The sequence below is a fragment of the Podarcis filfolensis genome (genome assembly GCF_964270895.1).
Source record: "Podarcis filfolensis genome assembly, chromosome: 1".
NCBI classification, from domain to species: Eukaryota; Metazoa; Chordata; class Lepidosauria; order Squamata; family Lacertidae; genus Podarcis; species Podarcis filfolensis.
In genome coordinates, this window is record NC_139604.1 from 1,044,838 (window position 1) to 1,065,221 (window position 20,384).

General features: G+C 43.9%; 1 protein-coding gene across 3 annotated transcripts in view; it reads left to right on the forward strand.

Moving 5' to 3' along the window:
• The window catches only part of CPS1 (carbamoyl-phosphate synthase 1), a 193,528-nt gene that overhangs the window by 79,243 nt on the left and 93,901 nt on the right, over positions 1 to 20,384 (forward strand). For all 3 annotated transcript variants that reach the window (XM_083626151.1, XM_083626152.1, XM_083626153.1), the window contains 7 exons: positions 1,376 to 1,471; positions 4,289 to 4,478; positions 6,631 to 6,788; positions 8,661 to 8,789; positions 12,386 to 12,530; positions 13,807 to 14,017; positions 14,679 to 14,877. In XM_083626151.1, coding sequence (XP_083482277.1) covers positions 1,376 to 1,471; positions 4,289 to 4,478; positions 6,631 to 6,788; positions 8,661 to 8,789; positions 12,386 to 12,530; positions 13,807 to 14,017; positions 14,679 to 14,877 — 1,128 coding nt within the window. The remainder of the gene's footprint in view (positions 1 to 1,375; positions 1,472 to 4,288; positions 4,479 to 6,630; positions 6,789 to 8,660; positions 8,790 to 12,385; positions 12,531 to 13,806; positions 14,018 to 14,678; positions 14,878 to 20,384) is intronic.

Sequence of the window (20,384 nt, forward strand, 5' to 3'; positions counted from 1 at the left end):
TACTTTTGAGGTAGAAATCAAAACTTGAAAATATTTAGCTCAGCATCAGTATGATGCAGGAAGATAAGCAAACAGGAGACCAATACATTTATTTCAGGAGGAACATGAATATGATGACATTGATGTCTTAGCAAATTTATATCCTGGCTTTCTGTAAAAGTACACAAGGCAGCTGGCATTGAAAATGGATCAGTACAAAATAAGATATACAACCTAAAACCCCAGAGCCAGCTAACAAACCAACCAATGGCACTTAAAACCAAGCAACAGATTTAAAAGCAGGAAAACGAACGTGGGGTGATGAAGCAGGTGGGGTACGGATCCTGATCATGTGTAATGTGTATCAATAACCGTTAGCATATTCTAAACTCATATGCATGGAAGTTGAGATGCAGTGCCAAAGGAAAAAAAGAGGTACTTTCCCCTAGATATGCTTCAGGGACAACTCATGCAGAGACATGGATGGGGCTCCGGAACTAGGTTTTGCCCCTGGGTAGAGAGTAGCCCATTAAAGAAATCCTCAAGATGTCTGGCAAAAATCTTATTTGAGGTTTTTAATCCCATCCATGACGCGGGTGGCACTATGGTCTAAACCACTGAGCCTAGGGCTTGCCGATCGGAAGGTTGGTGGTTCGAATCCCCGCGACGGGGTGAGCTCCCGTTGCTCGGTCCCTGCTCCTGCCAACCTAGCAGTTCGAAAGCATGCCAGTGCAAGTACATCAATAGGTACCACTCCGGCGGGAAGGTAAATGGCGTTTCCGTGCGCTTCTTTGGTTCGCCAGAAGCGGCTTAGTCATGCTGGCCACATGATCCGGAAAAACTGTCTGTGGACAAACGTCAGCTCCCTTGGCCAGTAAAGTAAGATGAGCGTCGCAACCCCAGAGTCATTTGTGACTGGACTTAACTGTCAGGGGTCCTTTACCTTTTTAATCCTATCCATGATAAGACGCTGGGGATGAGCACATGAGCCCCACCCCTCATTTCCATCCCATCACCATGTTGGAGGAATGCCTTCTGCTGCAGGAAGCCTTTATGCTTGTGCAGACTGAGGTTCCCTGCATGATTTAGGATCCTTGATTTAGAACTTCTACATGGAGCAGCCTCACAAATGCAGAAGTTCAGCCCCCAGGTCAAGGAGGGCTGTAGTACAGCAGCTGTAATGCAAGGGAGGAGCTGGGGGTGAGGGAGTACTCTGCCATTGTCCCTCACTTGCGACCAAAGGTTCCCAACCCCTGTAGTAGGAGAACAGCAGACCCTTTGTTGTCTTGGAAAACATCTTGGAAGAAAGAACAGGTGAGGACCCAGCTTTCTTGTGAGATGGGGGCCAACAGCGCATGTGCTGATATAGCTCTACTGACCTATTGCTTGTCTTCAGGTTTCCAAAGTTCTAATCCTGGGATCTGGCGGTTTGTGTATCGGTCAAGCAGGAGAATTTGATTATTCTGGATCACAGGCTGTCAAGGCCATGAAGGTGAGAATGTGGGAGGCAAAGTAAAGTGTTTCTTACAAGGGTGGGGGACCTGTGCCCCTCCAGATGTGGCTGGACTCCAAATCCCATCAGCCCCAGCCAGTATGGCCAGTGCCCAAGGACTATGGGAGCTGTAGTCCAACAACATTTGGAGGGCCACAGTTTCCCCACACCTTGCTTAGCGTGCTCCACATCCATCCTTGCTCCTTCATGTAGTACTTATGTAATTATTTGCTCTGCCTTGTTTACATTTTTGATAGCATATGGAAATATAGGCAGAACTGGCTGCATTATTCAGTGAGCATAAAAACTCTGTTTATCATTCCTGTGAACAGGTTGTGATCAAATTCTGTTATTAATATGTGCGCAATGAAATAAGTTCACATAAATGGTTGTGCAAAAGAAATGTCAGCCTTGCTGATTTATTGTAGAAAAAGCATTCATTATTTGTCATGTATAGCTTGGTATCAAGTTCTGTCTGTTCCCTGGTTGGGAGACCAAGATAGGTTTAAAATGACAGATCACTGGTACTTGTGTGAACCAGATCACAACACATCATATGTGTTAAAATAATTGAGGCATCCTGGGTTTATGTATATCCTCCCAATACACTGCTAGTCACGCAGGTGACCTGACATTGTTTTTGGTTTTTTTGCAAAAAGTGTAAATGGGAACATTTCTGAGGCAGTAAGAGGCTTTGGAAGAGGCCTTAAATTATTCACAAAACACTTTGTCTGGACATATGTCTGTAGCTGACATACATATAGGGTTTCTATAGTAAATGGAACTGGGTGGGTGGGGGGCTTCCAATGCACTCCTATACATGTCTTCTCAGAAGTAAGCTCCATTGGGTTAAATGGATTTACTCCCTGTCCCACCCAGGTAAGTGAGCATAGGATTGCAGCCTAAGAAATCTTGTCCAATAACTCACATGTTACAGCTGTTTCTTAAGTTTTCTTTTGCAACATGGAGGTTAAAATAGCAATAGAACCTTATGAGGTAAGAGAACAAAATGTATTCATTCATTCATTCATTCATTCATTCATTCATTCTTAGAGAGACAGAGCATTTACATGGTTCCTAATCATGAAAATCAAGTCCTAACTGTCCTGAGAAAAGATGAATTGACTTTTCCCAGCCAAAGTTTTTATGACATTTCCCAGCCAAAGTTTTTATGTCCCATTGATTTCACATGTTTTAATTCACTTCCATTGAAATAAATGACACTTAAGGTTTGTTTCTGTAAAACACTGAATTCTCCAAGCAAAATTCTTTAACATTTAAGACCATGCTGCTATTTGGCTGTCCCAGAAAGGAGACCATCCATTCCCCTGGAGTTGTCAAACAGATTCATCGTGCTTTTCTGCAGCCTGGATGTAGACTGCAGTCAGCCTGTGAGGAAGCTCTGCTGGCTTGTGATACTGCTTGGAAAAATCAAATTATTAGAGAAATGAATTGGAGGCACCTTCCCTATACAAAGATCATCTTGATTTCTAAAGAAAAGCATTTCTTCTCAAACTGACACTCTCCTGTTCTCTGCTTCGCTTGCCCTCTGCTTTCACATTTAAGAAAAGTTACATTTCCCAGTAAATCTTGCTAGCTTGACCTTCCTGGGCTCACCAGCAGCCAGCCGTCTTGATCTTGCTGCTAATCAGCCATTCCAGAAGCGACACTTGCTCTTGGTGACCTTGCCTCTGGCAACGTGATTTACAACAGCATGTGAAGCCATGTTTGTGCGAGTGTAGCACTGCAAGACGTGCCTAAGTGTTCACATCATTATTCGCCTTCCATTGTGTTGATGCAAGACTAGCCTTAAGCTGCTGTTTATTAGGCAGCTCGACACCATGAATGATTAACATGAGGCCAAACGTAAATAGGCAACATATGCGAGCAAGTGTTAATTCACAAGGACAGCCATGGGAAGAATGGAAAGCAGAAATATATTGAAGTAGCATATGCATTTAAAACACTCCCATAGAGCGGTAGCATGTGCTGGTGTCCTGCTTGCAGAACTCGTGTGGTGGTTGCAGATTTGCAGCTGGAATAATGCACATTAGACCACGGTCCTGGGCGATAACAGGCCACAAATTTATTTGCTTATACAGCAGGTATGCAGGATTGGCATGACAATAGTCGGGCAAGAATCAGATCATTCCACTCCGACCTTGCTGTTGGAATGGAATTCCGTTTGATGGCAGGCACCATTGAGAGTTGGCCAGTGTTGGATCCCTGCATGGTGCAGGCCAAGCATCCGGGATCCCACTGGGCAACTGGGAGAGGGCTTTAGGCAAGGCTGGGCCACACCTGAGCTAGGGGTGTGCCTTGCCCGTATCCTCCCCTAGAGCCCTTTTGCCTCCCTTCTGCTTTGATCCTTCCCAATGCCATTTCTGTCACAAGAGAAGCAGTCCAAATCCCAGCAACTCCACCTACTGCTACAACCAAACTAAGGCCAGAGCATAGGTCACCAAGCAAGGCTTTGCCCATGTTGGATAGGTGCACACCATCCAGTTGAAAGAGGTCCATCCTAATCAATCTAATCTAATCAATGAGAGAATTGCTCTTCCACCAGAGGTGCAACTTGAAACACTTCATCCCTGCCTGGAGAGCCAGAATGTTTGTGCCCATGGATGGTGGCTGAGTTGATTTGTCCACAGCATTGACCTTGTAAGCTGTTCCTCCCAGTGCATGGTGTTGTGCTCACAAATCTACACATACTTCTGGTCTGCAATAGTTAAAAAAATTACCGGCACTAGGTTGTTCCTGTGAGATGTGAATGTAGCTCTTGAATGAATAGTTACTGTATTTAAAAAATTTTTCTAGGAAGAAAATGTGAAAACGGTCCTGATGAACCCCAATATTGCCTCAGTTCAGACCAATGAGGTTGGCCTAAAGCAAGCTGATACAGTTTACTTTCTCCCAATCACCCCACAGTTTGTTACAGAGGTCATCAAAGCAGAACGGCCAGATGGCTTAATTCTTGGTATGGGTGGGCAGACCGCTCTCAACTGTGGTAAGTTTGTTGTGGGAATGCATTTCTCTCTTCTTACCATTGAAAGCTATCCTCATGAACTTAGCATGCTGGAAACTAAGTGAAATGTAGTAATCTTTTATATAAATAAGGACAATTATTATAGCAAATGAACTATGGTCCTATCTTCTATTTGGGTTTTTTTAATGTAAGAATATGCATGGTTTCAAGATTTGCGTGGACAGGCGGAGTCCCCAGATCCCCCGCGGTCCCCCCGTCATGCGGAATAACGACTCGAGACAACGTGCTATGGGATTAAATTGGCCACAACTTTATTTAATTTCAAATGTGGGTAGACCTTGGCTCAGGCATTGGGCGTTCTCCCTCCCCAGTCCCCAGCTGGGGATCTAGGGAGCATCAGGGTTATCCAGTGTGTGTGTGGGGGATGGGCCGGCTCTGGAGAACATATGTTCAAGCAGAGACAGCCACCCCCGTTACGCCGCCGCCGCAGGGGAGAGCAATGACAACCTTTCGGCGCACGGCCAAAGCCTCCCTTCAGAAACCCCTTTAACGGGGAACCCTGGTATCGCCGCCGCAAAGAGGAAGATGGACTAAAGGATTCCGCCCAAGGCCTGATACCGCCAAAGTTGTGACGTTTTGCTACGGGAAAGGCGAAACCTGCCAATGCAGGGAAATTCCTTTCCGGCCCTTTAACAGCGACCTTACGTAGCAGCGCCCGCATACCTGTGAAGAAAAGTTAACCTGCGAAACCTGTGAAGAAAAGTTAACCTTCCAAATAAGACATTAACTGAGGGTGGGTAGGGTGGGAGAAGCTCTGGAGGCAAGTGAGGATTCCCAGGTAAGATCCTCCCTCTATTGTGTGGGCAGGTAATCCCTCCCCTACCTGGACTGGTCTCCTTGGCAACGCTTCCCCCAGGTGGGATTGGGCAAATGACTGAGGTAGGCGGAGACCTCCAGGTACCCCACCTGAGGGAAGGCAAGGCCAAGCCTAAGCTATTGGAGCCGCTCGAGATCCAGGGGCTGCACGCGTCCCCGCAAAGGGCGCCCCCCGTTTTTAAGCGGGGAGCGGTCATTGCAGAATGTTTCATGAGGTAAATTGAAAAGCCAAGGTATTTACCAAGTTTCAAGCTGCAGCTGTCATTGTGTGTGTGTGTGTGTGTGTGTGTGTGTGTGAGAGAGAGAGAGAGAGAGAGAGAGAGAGAGAGAGAGAGACATTTGCTTGCTTAACAGTACCATGCTATGATAACTCCTCCAGGCTACACAGTCAGATATGTACATAATGAGAGAACACAGATGTCTCTCTATCCTGCACACATACATGCCTGCTGATGAGGTAAATTCAGACCAGGAGGCTTTTTAGAGGCAATGATTTTAGCCACATTAAGAAGGATCGTGGCTTTACCACTTTTAGCTCTTTGAACCAACAACTTACAGACAATTGTGACTAGAGCTAATACACAATACTGAGATATTGAGTCATTGTAACAGCAGATTGTAATCTTATTGGTCAATTCCTCGCTTTCAAATGTTGCATCTTGAACTTTGTCACACTTTTTGCATCAGAATCATAGAATCATAGAGTTGGAAGCAACCCAAGGGCCAACTAGTCCAACCCCCTGCAGTGCAGAGTACATTACACCAGAAAAATCATAATCAGCCTCTTTGGTTTGAAATGAGGGAGAATATCTTCTAGATTTGGGGAAGGATGGTGTCAGTCAATATGAGATCCAGATATAACCCACATTTTTCATTTCAGAAATTCACTGACAAAGTCCCACAAAAGCAAACAAGAAATAATAGCAGCAGAACATGCTAAAAGCTGTGAGGAGTTCTGGCCTTCAAGGAAACAGCTCTGAGCATACTCAAAACAGGTGTATGATTTTGATAGGCTGCTACACATGGCAGTGCTGTTCTGCAAGCAGGCTCCTGGATCGCCTGCATTACATCAGAGAGAGTAGAAACTTGCCCAGCAGGGGTTGAAAAACTGGCAGCCCTCCTAATATTCAAATGTCAGACAAATGGTTTTTCTGCCCGGAGAGACATGTGAAGGTCCTATCTGTCAAAGTTACTCTTTTGGGTTGGAACTGACTGAGTGGTGCAGACAGCTGATTGACAGAAATCTTCCTAGAGAGCAGTTGTATAATACTGACCATGCCATTCATTCTCTGTGCAGGAGTGGAGCTGTTCAAACGTGGCATTCTGCAGGAATACGGTGTGAAGGTCCTTGGAACTTCAGTTGAATCTATCATAGCCACAGAGGACAGGCAGATGTTTTTGGACAAACTGAATGAAATCAATGAGAAGATTGCGCCCAGCTTTGCTGTAGAATCGGTACATCAGCTGAGTTCAAATATATTTGGTTGCATCTTGAAACAGTTGAAACAGAGAGAGGGATATATTTGGAGGATGTTGTTGTCCTAATTTCAGCCTTTGTGTTCAGGGTTTCCACAAATGCATGTGAGACAGGCAGGAGAAATCAGCAGTAGGGACAGAACTTCAAGGAAGGGAATATAGAACAACCCATTGACAGGCAGGTCTATGCTATATTAGCACATGCCCCCTTTTCCCTAGAGAAACATCAGAGCCTTCCCCTCCTCTCTGCCATTCATTCTCTCTCTCTCTTGCTTCACACAGTCTTTGCAACTGCATCCCAGCCTTTGCACATTTATTGTGAGTCTGAAAAGACCCCTTCCTCAACATAATTGTAGAAACTTTGCCAAAAGATAGGGTCACCCAGCCCACAACCCCATTTACAGATTTAGTCTACACCAACCTTCACCAGCTGGCTAGGGGCGATGAGACTTGTAGTCTAATACCTTTGGAGGACTCCAAGTTAGTGAAGGCTGGTTTGCACAAGTCTGAATGTGTTGTGCTGCAAGCAGAGAAGGTGCATGGGCAGAGGTACCAGGACAAATATCCTATTTCCACAGGAAATAGCTCGAGTAAGCACAGAATTTCCAACAGAGGTGGAGCCTCAGAAGGTATGCAATGCAGAGGGGCTGAGATGCAAAAGATCAGTGCTTGTTTCTTAGAGTGATACACTGAGATGGTGACCTTGTTTGCATCTATTGCTAAGCCAAACTAGACCATAGCTAAGCATGAAGAAGCACTGGGTCACAGTTAGAAGATGGCAGTCACATTGCTCCTTCCCCACTGGCTGCACTAAGCCATTGCAAGGGAGCAGGGAAGAAAGGAAGTGGCGGCTGTTTTCTCCCTGCACCAGTAGGCCTGCTTCCTCCTCATGCTTAGCCATGGTTTGGTTTACATGCTGACCAGCCCAGTGAGTAAGTCAACAACCGGAGTCACTTGATTAAGAAAGCAACTTCAAGTTCCTTTTAAAAATTGTCTTACATGAATATTAGTGCAGAATAGCTTTTAGCTCAATGGGATCCATAAAGTAATATGGTAATAATTAATAGGTCTATAGAGTGTGCATTTTGATGAGTGTTGAAAATTTTGGCTGTGAATTTTGGCCAGATGGATTTGAAAGAATTGGCCACCTCTGCAGTCCATACCTCAAAATATTTCTCTCCTTACACACCAGCTGGCATCAGAAAGCTAAAACAATTCTTTTCAGTGCCTTAATATATGGAACAGGTTCATTGTACAGTCACCCTCTGTGTCTGTGGTGTTACCAGAAAAAGGGGACTGGCACATACAGGCACATACAGAGCTTTTCTGAAACACTTAATTACTAAAAAGAAAAGAAAAAGACTTAAGTCTAAACTTGATTTTGATTTGTGGTGATTTCTCATTTCTACAGCTCTTCCCAACCACTGCTAGTGATAATTTACAGGTGAACATATCAGAGTTGAAAAACTGATGTGCAGTCGCCTTCTCCCTTTAGTTCTGCAGAAGCAGGATTCCTTGGGTTGGTGAGGAGGGGTTGTAGTCAAAGCCACATCTTTACTATAGATTAAATGTTTAGCTGTCATTCTCTCTCCTCAGGAAATATTGGGAACTGAGCTGTGTGTGTGTGTGTGTTTGTATGTTTGGGACAGGATTCTTTCATCACCCTCAACAAAAATGTAATTCCCAGGATTTTTTTTGAGGAAGCCAACCTACCTAGTATATGCTCCACAGAACATTGAGCACAGTCCTGACCATGATTCTGTCTGTGTCACATTGTGTTGTAATGTAGACAATACTGACAGGTCTTCATGATTGTTTTGGTCTTTTCTACCTGTTCTTCTTTTATTATAGACAGACGATGCTTTGGAAGCAGCAGAAAAGATTGGCTACCCAGTCATGATACGCTCTGCTTATGCCTTGGGTGGACTAGGATCAGGGTTATGTCATGACAAGGAGCAACTGCTGAATCTCAGTACCAAGGTATTACTGTGGGAGTTGTGTCAACATCTGCGGCCCACAAGGGGAGCCATTCCCTGGGGGTGGGAAAATCCAAGCAGGGAAGAGGTGCAGGTCTTGGTGGATGGGGAGGCAAGACAGTAGAACCTTCAGGCCAAGTCCAGAGTCAGCTGGTTTGGTCAATGTGCTGTGGGCACGACAGATAAGATTATGGCCTCAAGTCAGCAAAGCAGTAACTTGAAATACTGTATTGCTCTAGCACTAGCCTGTTGCTTACTGAGGGCTGAAATAATCCTGCGTAAAGATGGGTGTCCCAGACCTCCTCAGAGCTGCTCAGTCCCCAGGCTCTTGGTTGAAGAGGCTACCCCGTGGGATGTTGTTTTTTTCACAGTAACTTTTTTATTCAGGAAAAATACAATGCCCCTCCCCATAAATAGGAATATATATCTGAAATTTAACACTGCAATTATTCTAAAATAAAATAAAATAAACAAAGATAATCTCTGAATAAACGTATCTGCTGGTTTTCTAAAGTAATTTGTAGAAAAACAGGTTGTTAGCAACGCAACATCACATATCATTTTAATCCAGTCTGGTCTACCCCCAGCATGCTGTTATAGGCCATTTAACCACCATTAGCAAATTCAGCACCAAATGGAGATTGTCCATTTACATATTGTCTTGTAAAGGACCCAGTGATTTTTCTTGGGGGGGGGGGCTTGGTATCAGCAGGCAATCAATATACAGAGATTTTGCAAATCTTAACTAGAATTTATTTGCAGTATTCCTGAATGATAGAGCAAGACCATAAAATATCCAGATGGTCTGGAACTTCAACTGAATTAATAACTATTGATTAATAACACTGTGTTCTTGAGATATGTTATTTGCTGGGGCTGTAAGATCTTCTGCTGCCTCTGGGACCAGTGAAGGTTGGATCCTCTGAGATGAGGGAATATATGGGGGAGGGGAATATATTGGTGTCTGAGGATGTGAGCAAGGAAACCTTCTCAGCAGCAGGTGATGGCTGTAGTATTGTGGCCCCTTTTCTCCCTTCATCTTCCATCTGTGAAAATCTTTGTGTCAATGGCAGAAATCCTCCATGGAGGGGAACTTGACTATCTTAATATCTCATCACTATGCTGGTGTAAAGTTTACGGGTCCTGAACCGTGACACAACCTGGCTGCCAGTGCAGCGAATAGTAAAAGCTGATATTTGTGGTGTCATTGCTTCTATTCCATCCATCTGGGTCTCGGATCCAGAGGCCATTGCTCTGAACTTTAATCTGGCCACAGCTGGGCTGGAATATGCAGGGCATGTTCCAAAACAAAAAATAGGAGCCTTCTAACCCCTATTTAGGGAGGTGAAAAATTATGTTACTACTGCAATAGCAGACTATTCTAAATAATTGCTGCCGAGTGTTTTCTGTTCCTTGTCACAATATTGACAATACTGCCTGCTTTTCCTCTCTTGTAATTTATTTATTCTAGACATTTGCATCTTGTTCTTCAGTGAACAAGTCTCCTAGAACAGCTTACATAAAAAATAGTAGTCAAAAAACAACAAAGCAGATCAGCTGGTCGTAGTAGAATGAAGCATCACAGCAAAGAACTGTAAAAGGTTTTGTTAAGCATAAAATCCTACTTAATGGTTAAAAGCCCTGGGCATTTTTTTTTTAATTGAGCTGAAAAGAAAATACAGATGGTGCAAGATGGGTTGGTGGGATGGAGTGCTGCAACTGAAAAGACCCCGTCTAGTCACCACGTCACAGACACAGACACTGGAGCTTGTAGAGGGGCAGGCTAAAGAGAAGAAAGGGTCATGTAAAGTTTCAACAGCATGAAATGCTTAATGAACATAGAAAGCAAATATATTTTGCTTCTGGATTCAGGAAGGAAAGCACAGCATAGCATCTAGCTCACCAAGAAACACCCCCAAACTGTCTTATCAATAAAACTACCCAGTCTTAGCCAAGTCAACAGCATATGAAGATGACACTGTTTCAAGATTCTACAGCCTGTGGCTTTTTCTCTTCTAAGAGGGAAGAAAAAACCTCCTGAGGCTCTTTAATGCTCCATCTTCATGTTGCTTCCTTTGGAGTTTGGTAATGTGAATGATTAAAGTGAGATTGTCAGAAATGGACCTTAATTTGTGGAAATAGTTCAGTGACTTGGGTCAAAGAAATATACAATAGTGTAAATTTTATTCTGTTTTCGAAAGATAAGTCAGGGGGGGAGAAAATGGAGCATGGTTCAGTGCTGCCTTGAACTGAGAGATAGCAATGCACCAAGAGTAGGACAGAATAAAGCACAGAAGTGGCATCTGGAGACTGGGCAGTAAGGTGAGGCTTCGTCTTCAGCACCTGGTCTCCAGAGGTATCCTGTCCATGAATAGTGAGGCTCTATTTAGCTCTTACGCCTGGTTGCTCACAATATAGACCGCACCTCCCTGATTTTTTCACCCCTTGTTTAAAGCACATCTACGTTAGTAGCTATCTCCATATCTTGCAGGAGTGAATTTTAATTTCCAAATTTACTTTCAGGTTCCTAATGCTGTGCCTGAAAAACAGAGAGCAATGCTGAGCTTAACAAAATCCAGCAGACGCAGCTTAACGTCTGTTCTCAGAATCTTCTTTTTAGGATGGTATATGTTGCTTTTGCTTCACTGATATCAGTGGATCTCTTGTGGACATATGGCCAATTATCACTTTAATAGGAAGCAATTATGCTCTTTACTAAGCCAGTGTGCTATATAGCCATATGTTCCATAAAAAAAATCTAAATTTAGGATCCAATAATGCAAGGGACAGAAATTCCCCCGCCCCACACACCATATGCATCACAGTCTTCCTCTCCCCACTTGGCTATTCCTTTCCCAGTGTCCCTTAAAATTTCCTCTCCATCATAATGAGATAGCAAATGATGACTAATATATGCTTGGTAATTATTTTAGTAGAGTAGTTGGTTCACTTGTTTAGGCCATAAATTATTGCACAATTACCGTTTTGGAAAAATGACAAACACAGATGCACATTAATTTCTCATTAAAACAATCCACTACATCAGTTTCAACACATTTATGCTGTACACATGCTGCCACAAAAGCAAAAGTAGCAACTTTTCCTATGACATCGCACTCCAAATTAGCAAGAGAAAATTCAGCTCTTTGCTGAGTTGATCAAGGAGTAATAGTCTCTTCAAGTTGTACCTCTTCTCCTTTGCAATGAAACAGCTCAGCAGACATTGGGGAGGGTGTCCTTTATAATGTCCATCTACAAATATAATCTTATGAAATTTCTCTTAAATCAGCCATTCAGAATGACCAATGGCATCTGCTTGAAGACCTTATTGGAGGAGGTCAGGGTGTTCCTGATACTGAACCAAGTAATATTTATTAAATCACTCTCATAACATTTACACAAGGGGATGATTTTACTCTTTTAAGCAGAGACAAATCTTTTTGCACTGACTTTTTTTACTTTGTCTTTAATTGTCACTATGGCAGGAACTACTATTATACCAGCAAAATACTGCTGTACAAATATCAGTCTCCTGATAGTTCAGCATACACACTTAACAAACATTTCCTTTTTAAAATCTGTCATCCTGTAATAATCAAGGCATTTGCAATGACCAATCAAATTCTTGTGGAGAAATCTGTGGCAGGATGGAAAGAAATTGAGTATGAAGTTGTGAGAGATGCAGCTGACAACTGTATCACCGTCTGCAATATGGAAAATGTCGATGCAATGGGAGTCCATACAGGTAGGTTCACCATTTTCCTTGAACTAAATACTTTGGGGGGGTTGTTTGATGCAATCCTAGAGCTGTAGAATTATGTGGGACCAAAGGGTCCACCCCCCTGCTCAAAGGGAGGTATTCACACCATTGCCTCCAGCCAACACAGTTCAGTTACAATGCATCATAAGTTAAGAGAAGTTGCAGTCAGAGTCCAGATGATTTATGCAACTGAGCCAGTCATATTAAGGTCATTGTATAAAGTAGTCCCATCACGACACTCCTGCTAATAAGTTCTTATGATTATCCCATGCATTATGTGACTATGTGAAGTTGGGTCTGGTATGCTCAGGGGCGTAGTGTGGGGGTGCCAGCGGAGCTGTGGCCCTGGGTGCACAATTTTGAGGGGCACAAGCCAGTGGTCCCCATGCACATAAATTAAAGACCAACTGATAGTCCAAACCTGTGCACATTTACTCAGAAGAAGGTTTCATTGAGTTCAATGGGACTTACTCCCATCTAAATGCACATAAGGAATATGGCCTGAGTTGTTCTGGTTCCTGTGAGTTAAAGGACATGTCTAATGATCCACAAGAGGTACAACATCTTGTTCAGAACTTGCAATGTGGGAGATTCCACAACCTTTATAGACAGTGTGTATCATAGCAGAAAGTCATATTTGAGATGTTTCTGGGGTTTATAACATAAAACAACCTAGCATATCTATGAAAAATGAATTAAACATTGGTCTGCTGCTCAAGCACAATTGGCAGACCTTTACCAATAAAGAATGCAGCTGCTTGTGATGCACAAATGTTGGAAAATATGTGGAATTCAATATAGGCTGAAAACCATTATAGGCTTGAAAATATGAATGTCTTTCAAATAAGGCAAATTTCAGCATTTCTGCTTGAAATTTTATTATCGTATTTATCTTAGATTTAGTTAAATTATATACAATGGGTAATTCAGCATGCAGTCCTAAGCATACTTACCAGAGTGAAGCCTAGTGGCTTATGGATCTATGGGTTGGATTGGGTTCTCGGTCTAATTACAATATATATGATCACTTATTTATAAAGCCCTTTCATGTCCTGTAATTTGTACTCTACTCAGTGCAGTGGATGAGCTGTGTCTCTGTACTGTAGCATCTCCAGGTAGGGATGGAAAAGACCCCCGTCTGAAACTCTGGAGAGTCGCTGCAAGGCAGTGCCAGAGGAATCAATTGGTTTGACTCAGCACAAGACAGCTTCCTGTGCTGCTATAACTTGAGACCATTGACACTTTTTGCTTTGACTTGCAGGTGATTCTATAGTAGTGGCTCCCAGCCAAACACTCTCGAATGAAGAGTTGCAGATGTTACGGGAATCGACCATCAAGGTTGTCCGCCACTTGAACATTGTAGGGGAGTGTAACATTCAGTATGCCTTGCATCCTGCCTCTCTGGAGTACTGCATAATTGAAGTGAATGCTAGGCTTTCTAGAAGCTCTGCTTTGGCATCAAAGGCCACAGGGTAAGGCAAGAAACAGTCCTGGGAGAAGAGCTAAACTGGGTGCGTGATGCAAGGGAAACATTTGGAAATATAAAAAGTTGTTGGTTAGATAAGCCCAAAAGCTCTTCTTCAGAGAATACCTCCAACTTACGTTTGTTATTGCAAATACTGAGGTTTTTTTATGAACTCTTTATGGTTTTGAAGAAAATGGTAGTGCTAGTTGCCTTTGACCTGTTGGATAAATCATAGTTCACCAGCACCCTGAGTTAGCTCTTTTCAGTGGTGATAAATAGCAGAAGCACCTCCGCATAATTTACCGTGTATGAAGTGTATTCTTTAAAAATGCTTTTAATTGTATTCATACTAGCTCAACTATATTCGTAAGCTGCTTTATGAAGCCCCCCCCCGCAACCTTGTAAAGTATAAATCCTATCCTAAAATAAAAGTAACAGGGCCCAGCCCATCATTTTATAGCTGTGCTGTGCTCACTTGTTAAGTCACAGGATGAGGTGGAATGGGGATCCTTTCTCAGTCAGCTCTACACCACTTCTGTACCGTATGAATGACTGATGGCTTCCTAATGTCTCTTCAGGGCAGGCTTCCAGAGGATTAAGCATGTTCTCAGGATTTTCAGGTTTTCCTTTGCCAGTTTGAAAATGTCTCACTTTGCTCTTGATGCTAGGTACCCTTTGGCATTTATTGCTGCCAAAATAGCTCTTGGGATCCCCTTACTAGAAATCGAGAACGCAGTATCAGGAAAGACAACGGCGTGCTTTGAGCCGAGCCTGGACTACGTGGTAACCAAGGTGCCCCGCTGGGACCTCGACCGCTTTCAGGGCGCTTCCCGCCAGATCGGTAGCTCAATGAAGAGTGTGGGTGAGGTAAGTCTGAGGATTATCCCCCCTAAAAAAATGCCCTTAAACCCATAAACGATTCAATCTACATGTAGCGGGATGATGAAGTTGATTATCATACTTTGCATTTATATTGCACTTCAGAGCATTTCCCTTACATCTTCCTGTTGCAAAGTAGTCAGTATTATTCTCACCATATTTTTGACGGGGGACTGAGGCTCAGGGAGAGTGGCATGCCTAAGGCCGCCTAGGGAGCTCAAGGCAGAGGTAAGGTAAGGTTGGGGTTTCCTGATTCATAGCTCAGCTTCTTTGCCACTATACCTCGCCAATACTCCCAATACCTTTTATATACATTGCACCATCTGCCTTGTATGTATGTTATCCCTCCAAAGAATCTGCTGAGGGTAATGAGAATTATCTTCCAGAGATCTATGGATAGTCCCTTCTAAGAGCTGCCTTTCCCAGATTCCTTAGGAATAAGGTTTTAGCATATACAGTGGTACCTCAGGTTACATACGCTTCAGGTTACATACGCTTCAGATTAGACACTCCGCTAACCCAGAAATAGTGCTTCAGGTTAAGAACTTTGCTTCAGGATGAGAACAGAAATCGGGCTCCGGCAGCGCGGCAACAGCGGGAGGCCCCATTAGCTAAAGTGATGCTTCAGGTTAAGAACAGTTTCAGGTTAAGTACGGACCTCTGGAACGAATTAAGTACTTAACCTGAGGTACCACTGTAATATAGATATGCTTTTGAATTATGGTGCTGGAGGAGACTCTTGAGAGTCCCATGAACTGCAAGAAGATCAAACCGATCCATTCTGAAGGAAATCAGCCCTGAGTGCTCACTGGAAGGACAGATCCTGAAGCTGAGGCTCCAAGACTTTGGCCACCTCATGAGAAGAGAAGACTTCCTGGAAAAGACCCTGGTGTTGGGAAAGATGGAGGGCACAAGGAGAAGGGGACAACAGAGGACGAGATGGTTGGACAGTGTTCTCGAAGCTACCAACATGAGTTTGACCAAACTGCAGGGAGCAGTGGAAGACAGGAGTGCCTGGCATGCTCTGGTCCATGGGGTCACGAAGAGTCGGACGCGACTAAACGACTAAACAACAACAATAGATATTGTGTCAAATAGTACCTTTGAGCATCTGTAGTTCTGTTTCTACTGTGTTGTTAACGCATGGTAGAAAGCAGAAGAGAAATGATAGTTTATACAGTTGCATCACAGAGCAATTTTAGGGGGAAGCCAGTTTAAGCTTTGCGTGGACAGGCGGAGTCCCCAGATCCCGAGCGGTCCCCCCCGTCATGTGGAATAACGACTCAAGACAACATGCTATGGGATTAAATTGGCCACAACTTTATTTAATTTCAAATGTGGGTAGACCTTGGCTCAGAAATTGGGCATTTTCCCTCCCCAGTCCCCAGCCGGGGACCTAGGGAGCATCAGGGTTATCCAGTGTGTGTGTGTGTGGGATGGGCTGGCTCTGGAGAACATATGTTCAAGCAGAGATAGCTGCCCCCCCGTTACGCCGCCGCCGCAGGGGAGAGCAATGACGACCTTTCAGCGTACGGTCAAAGCCTCCCTTCAGAAACCCCTTTAATGGGGAACCCTGGTATCGCCGCTGCAAAGAGGAAGATAGACTAAAGGATTCTGCCCAAGGCCTGATACCGCCAAAGCTGTGACGTTTTGCTACGGGAAAGGCGAAACCTGCCAATGCAGGGAAATTCCTTTCCGGCCCTTTAACAGCGACCTTAACGTAGCAGCGCCTGCATACCTGTGAAGAAAAGTTAACCTGCAAAACCTGTGAAGAAAAGTTAACCTGCAAAATAAGACATTAACTGAGGGTGGGTAGGGTGGGAGAAGCTCTGGAGGCAAGTGAGGATTCCCAGGTAAGATCCTCCCTCTATTGTGTGGGCAGGTAATCCCTCCCCTACCTGGCCTGGTCTCCTTGGCAATGCTTCCCCCAGGTGGGATTGGACAACTGACTGAGGTAGGCGGAGACCTCCAGGTATCCCACCTGAGGGAAGGCAAAGCCAAGCCTATGCTGATGGAGCCACTCCAGATCCAGGGGCTGCGCGCGCCCACGCAAAGGGTGCCCCCCGTTTTAAGCGGGGAGTGATCATGATGTATAGAACTGTAATAGAACTGTATAGAATTGGTTCTGTCATGGCGTATGGTGAGATGGCAGAGACAGGAGAAGGAATGTCTCTTGTGGTCTGTTTCACCCTGGATGCTACATAAGCATCTTAAAATCTTAGGGCATGTACTTTCCACAGTGTCTTAATTTCAGTGCAAATGACAGTGCACCTACAGGAAAACTACATTTCCCAGGATAACCAGCACCTGCTGCAATTCTCCTCAGCACCCCAGATGGCGATATAGCCTTCTGCTGCTGCAACCACGGCAACCAGACCATGCAAGAGAGAGGAGGGAGCAGTGGGGATGAAAGGCATTCCCAGGCTGCACGGTGCTCTTGGTCATGCCATTAGGAATGCATTAGCATCCAAACTGGACTCAAAATAAACCAAGCCATTTTGGAATCTTTTTTGGGCATTGCTTGGCTCGTTACACCTAGTTCCTAAGTGAATTTGGGTGGATGTCCTGAGCTAACCGTATACCAGCTTTCTGTCTCTTTGTGCAGTTTGTTGATTTTAATACCTCTCCTGAGCGAGTCAGTGAGGCACAGGTTTCTGCATATATTTTCTCCTTTTAAATTACTATTTACAGCTGTGAGATGCATGCATAGGGAATGCTCTAAATATTAATAACTGAACTGAAAAATCAAAAGCTGGCATCTGCAGTTCTCTGTAATACATTTCCACAGACAATTTTTTGCATTTCTGCATAAGTTTTGTTTTGGTTTTTTTTTTGCATTTTTGCATAAGTTGCATTTCCACAGACAATTTTTCTTTTGGAATTAATAGGATAATTTTGGACAGGTCTTTGTATTATAAAGGTGGTGAAAAAGAGCCTGACATTTAAAATCTTAATTTAAGACTGTCTGGAACAGTATTGACACCTTCATCTCCTAAGTTTCAAGAGGAATGGAATGAGGCAAAATGGGTAAATCATGCAGCTAATTAGCTAATTACCCATTAGCTACCCAAAGTACAATAATTAACAATATATTTGCTGCTTGTCTTGCTTTTTTCCAAATGTTTTACAAATATCTCTTTGGCTGAATTATTTTGACACCTGAGACCGTATTCAGAGCACCAGTTATTTTTCCTCCTCTTTCTTTCCTCCCTCTATAGCAGATTATAATCTTTATCATTCCTTTATTTATTTATGAGTTTATCTTATTTAACAAATTTTTTATACTGTTTGATTAAAAGAAACCCGCTAAATATTTAACAAGAAAAGCAATTTCTCTAAGCAGTTATAGAACTCTTGAATAATTGTTTATCCTAAAAATCACTATTTTGATCATTGTTGAGTTTTAAAACCTAAGGTTTGTAGCCATCTAAGCTATATTTTGGGTTGACCCGTGGAAATTAATGATCCTAAATTACCCACATCCATTCATTTTAATGGATCTTCTGTGAGTGTAACTTAGTTGGCGACGGGCCAGAGGCATGCATATCGCGTGTGAGATGTTGTGTGAGCGACTTGTATCATGTGTGCGCGTGCACAACGTCATGTGAGCCCCTTTCCAACAACAGCAACAACAACAACAACAACAATTATTTATTATTTATATCCCGCCCATCTGGCTGGGTTTCCTCAGCCACTCTAGGTGGCTTCCAACTGAATATTAAAAACAATACAGCATCAAACATTAAAAACTTCCCTAAACAGGGCCGCTTTCAGTTGTCTTTTAAAAGTAAAATAGTCACTTATTGCCTTGACATCTGGTAGGAGGGCATTCCACAGGGCAGGCGCCACTACTGAGAAGGCCCTCTGCCTGGTTCCTTGTAACTTGGCTTCTCGCAGGGAGGGAACTGCCAGAAGGCCCTCGGTGCTGGACCTCAGTGTCCGGGCAGAACGATGGAGGTGGAGACGCTCCTTCAGGTTTACTGGGCTGAGGCCATTTAGAGCTTTAAAGGTCAGCACCAACACTTTGAATTGTGCTCGGAAGCGTACTGGGAACCAATGTATGTCTTTCAGGACCGGTGTTATACGGTCTCGGCGGCCGATCCCAGTCACCAGTCTAGCTGCCGCATTCTGGATTAATTGCAGTTTCCGAGTCACCTTCAAATGTAGAGCGTGTTGTAGTAGTTCAAGTGGGAGATAACCAGAGAATGCACCACTCTGGCAAGACAGATTGAGGGGGCCAGAGATATGTCGGGCCCCTAAGTTGATGTGACTGCTACAAGCCTAGGTATGAATAACATGTATGGATTCAAAAAGAGAGTGGTTTCACAAGCTTATTTATTTATTTATTTAATAGGTTTATATCTGCTTTTTTAGAAACCTCCACAAAGCAGCTTAGAACTGTATCTAAAATCGCAATATTACAAAGATAAAAACTCATCTCATAATTAATCTATCTAGAAAACCCAACAAAACAACAGTAAAACCCAAGGGGCTCACACACACACACACACACACACACACACACACACACACACTTCTTTCTCATAAGCTCAAACAGCTTTACAGTGGATTAAATGTCACTTAAAAGAGCTTTCAACTCTAAAAACAAAAAGTTAACAAATCTATTCAAGCAGCATCATCTGGCTTCTTTTCCTACCATAGCTGTGGTTGCCAGTTCCTGAAAGACAAATTTTTGATGCCAGTGTGGTGTAGTGGTTAAGAGCGGTGGACTCGTAATCTGGTGAACCGGGTTCGATTCACCGCACCTCCACATGCAGCTGCTGGGTGACCTTGGGCCAGTCACACTTCTCTGAAGTCTCTCAGCCCCACTCACCTCACAGAGTGTTTGTTGTGGGGGAGGAAGGGAAAGGAGAATGTTAGCCGCTTTGAGACTCCTTCGGGTAGTGATAAAGCGGGATATCAAATCCAAACTCTTCTTCTTCTTCTGATGCGTTCTTAGCAGTGGAGGCTGTACCATAGGGGAAATGGGGGAACTGCCCAACCAGTCTTGATTCCTCCAAGCTTACCTGCCTGCTGCAATGCCCAGGATTGAGCTAGCTAGGGCCCACATGGCTATTCTGCTTCACATGCTATAGAAAAATAGAGCTGAGTGTCATCAGCATCCCCAAATGTCCTAAGGACCACTTTCAGCAGCTTCATATAGATATCAAATAGCGTTGGAAACAAAGGCGTGCCCTGCAGCAGCCCAAAGCATAACCACCAGAGGGCCAAAAAAGCACTTTTCTAGTGTTTGTCTCTGAACTTGGCCATGTGGATAGGATCCGACCCACTGTAGCACAATGCCCTCAGTTGGTGTCCCGCAGAGCTGGTCCAGGAGGATACCATGGCCAATGATATTGAAAGCAACAGAGAGGCTGAAGAGCAGGAGCAAGGTCACACTCCCCTTGGCCTGCTCTCATTGGGGCAACCAAGGGTCAGGGGCGGTGCAAGCCGATCGGGCGCCTGGGGTGGCGTGCAGGACGCTCCGCGGGGCC